Source organism: Elephantulus edwardii, unplaced genomic scaffold, assembly GCF_000299155.1.
Source record: "Elephantulus edwardii isolate Elephantulus edwardi_28Jun2011 unplaced genomic scaffold, EleEdw1.0 scaffold00116, whole genome shotgun sequence".
Taxonomy (NCBI): domain Eukaryota; kingdom Metazoa; phylum Chordata; class Mammalia; order Macroscelidea; family Macroscelididae; genus Elephantulus; species Elephantulus edwardii.
Window position 1 is genome coordinate 3,251,874 of NW_006399866.1, and position 1,480 is coordinate 3,253,353.

The window sequence follows — 1,480 nt, forward strand, 5'->3', positions numbered from 1 at the left end:
TCTCAGGAGCCCAGTGCCCCACAAAGGGCCATCTCACATTCAGGGTACTACTCCGTGGAATGGGGGAGAGGAGTGGGTATGGCCAGTAAACCAGCAAAGTTAGGGGCCAAAGAACAGCAGTGCCAAGATGAAGATCTGGACACAGGGCTCAGACCTGGAGGAGCCAGGGAGGGAGGATACCAGTCAGAGCAGCCCAGCTGGCTGGCCTCTGGCCCCAGCCTCCAGCCCACAGAGAGACCTGAGCATGGGAGGACCAGGAAATTGACCCATTCTATGGGGAACAACTGCTCCCGCCTTCAAAAAGGCAACAAGAGACAGGGAGCAAAAGCAATGCAAACAGTTAAATACCCCTTCACCCACAGTGGTATGGGACTGCCCGAGGTCTCAAATGGAGCTGGATAGGAGAGAAAAGAGAAAGGGGGACAGTACAGGAGGGGAAGGTTGGGCCCTTTTCCTCCTGCCCCTTCACCATAGGGGACAAGTCAACAAATTGGCCTCACTTTGGTCACTTCTCCCAACTCAGGTTCTTAAGCTCAAGTGTCCCTCTACCCCACCACACTCACCACCCCACCCCAGTAAACAGTCAAACAGAAAGAACAGAGGGGAGGGGAGGGAGGGGTCTGTCGCTTGGTGAGGAGAGCAGTCTGGGTGGCTCTGGCTTCAAGGCCCTCCTAGCACGAAGTGACTGGCTGGATGGGCAGCAGGCTCCCAAACTTGAAGTGTTGGATCACAGGGAACTTCTCTAGGCACTGCAGGAAAAGAAAATGCAGAGATGAGGGCTGCAAGGCCAGCTGCCCCACAGCAGCATGCAACTTTGGCTTAGTGATGTGGAGCCATTTCCAGGTGGGACCCACGAAGGGCCCAGGAGTGCTCCCCGTCAGAGAACAGCCCCAGGCTTTCACAGAGAGGTAAGGCTCCCTACTTGACAGGTGCCTTCCTGAATCTCTGGTAACCCCCAACTTTACCACAATAACACTGACCAGGTAATGAGAGAGACAGCCTAACCACATAAGCAAAAGCAAGCACAGGCAGCTAAGGTCAACACTTGGTTCAGGGGATAAACAGTCCCAGAGAAGAAGTTGGGAACAAGAAATAAAGAAAACCTTCCTACTAATGGAATAAAATGCAGAGTCAAATCCAGAGTCCAGAAAGAAATCCACCCAGCTCTGGTCAACTATTTTAACAAAGAAGCTGTATTTAACAGTCAAAACAGTCAATACATTGTGCTGTTAAAAAAAAAAATTCATTTCCACACACAGAACAGTAAAACAGATTCCTTGCCTCACACCAAAATGGATTAATGTCGAATAGATGCTAACTAAAACCCTACAACTTTTAGATGAACAAGCAATACTATTAAACCTAACATTTTGCAATAGATTATATAATATGCTAGAAGCACAATTAGAAAAAGAAAATACAAATAAATGAGATCTTTAAAAAAATTAAAATTTTTGTTCATCAAAAGATTTTATAAAAA

At 47.8% G+C, this 1,480-nt stretch overlaps 1 protein-coding gene across 1 annotated transcript in view; it reads right to left on the reverse strand.

Annotated features, from left to right (window-relative positions):
• Window positions 1-671: 671 nt before the first annotated feature.
• Window positions 672-1,480, reverse strand: part of PPP2R4 (protein phosphatase 2A activator, regulatory subunit 4) — an 81,317-nt gene continuing 80,508 nt past the window's right edge. Inside the window, exon 10 of the mRNA XM_006892468.1 lies at window positions 672-749. Within this exon, the coding sequence (XP_006892530.1) occupies window positions 672-749 (78 nt within the window). The remainder of the gene's footprint in view (window positions 750-1,480) is intronic.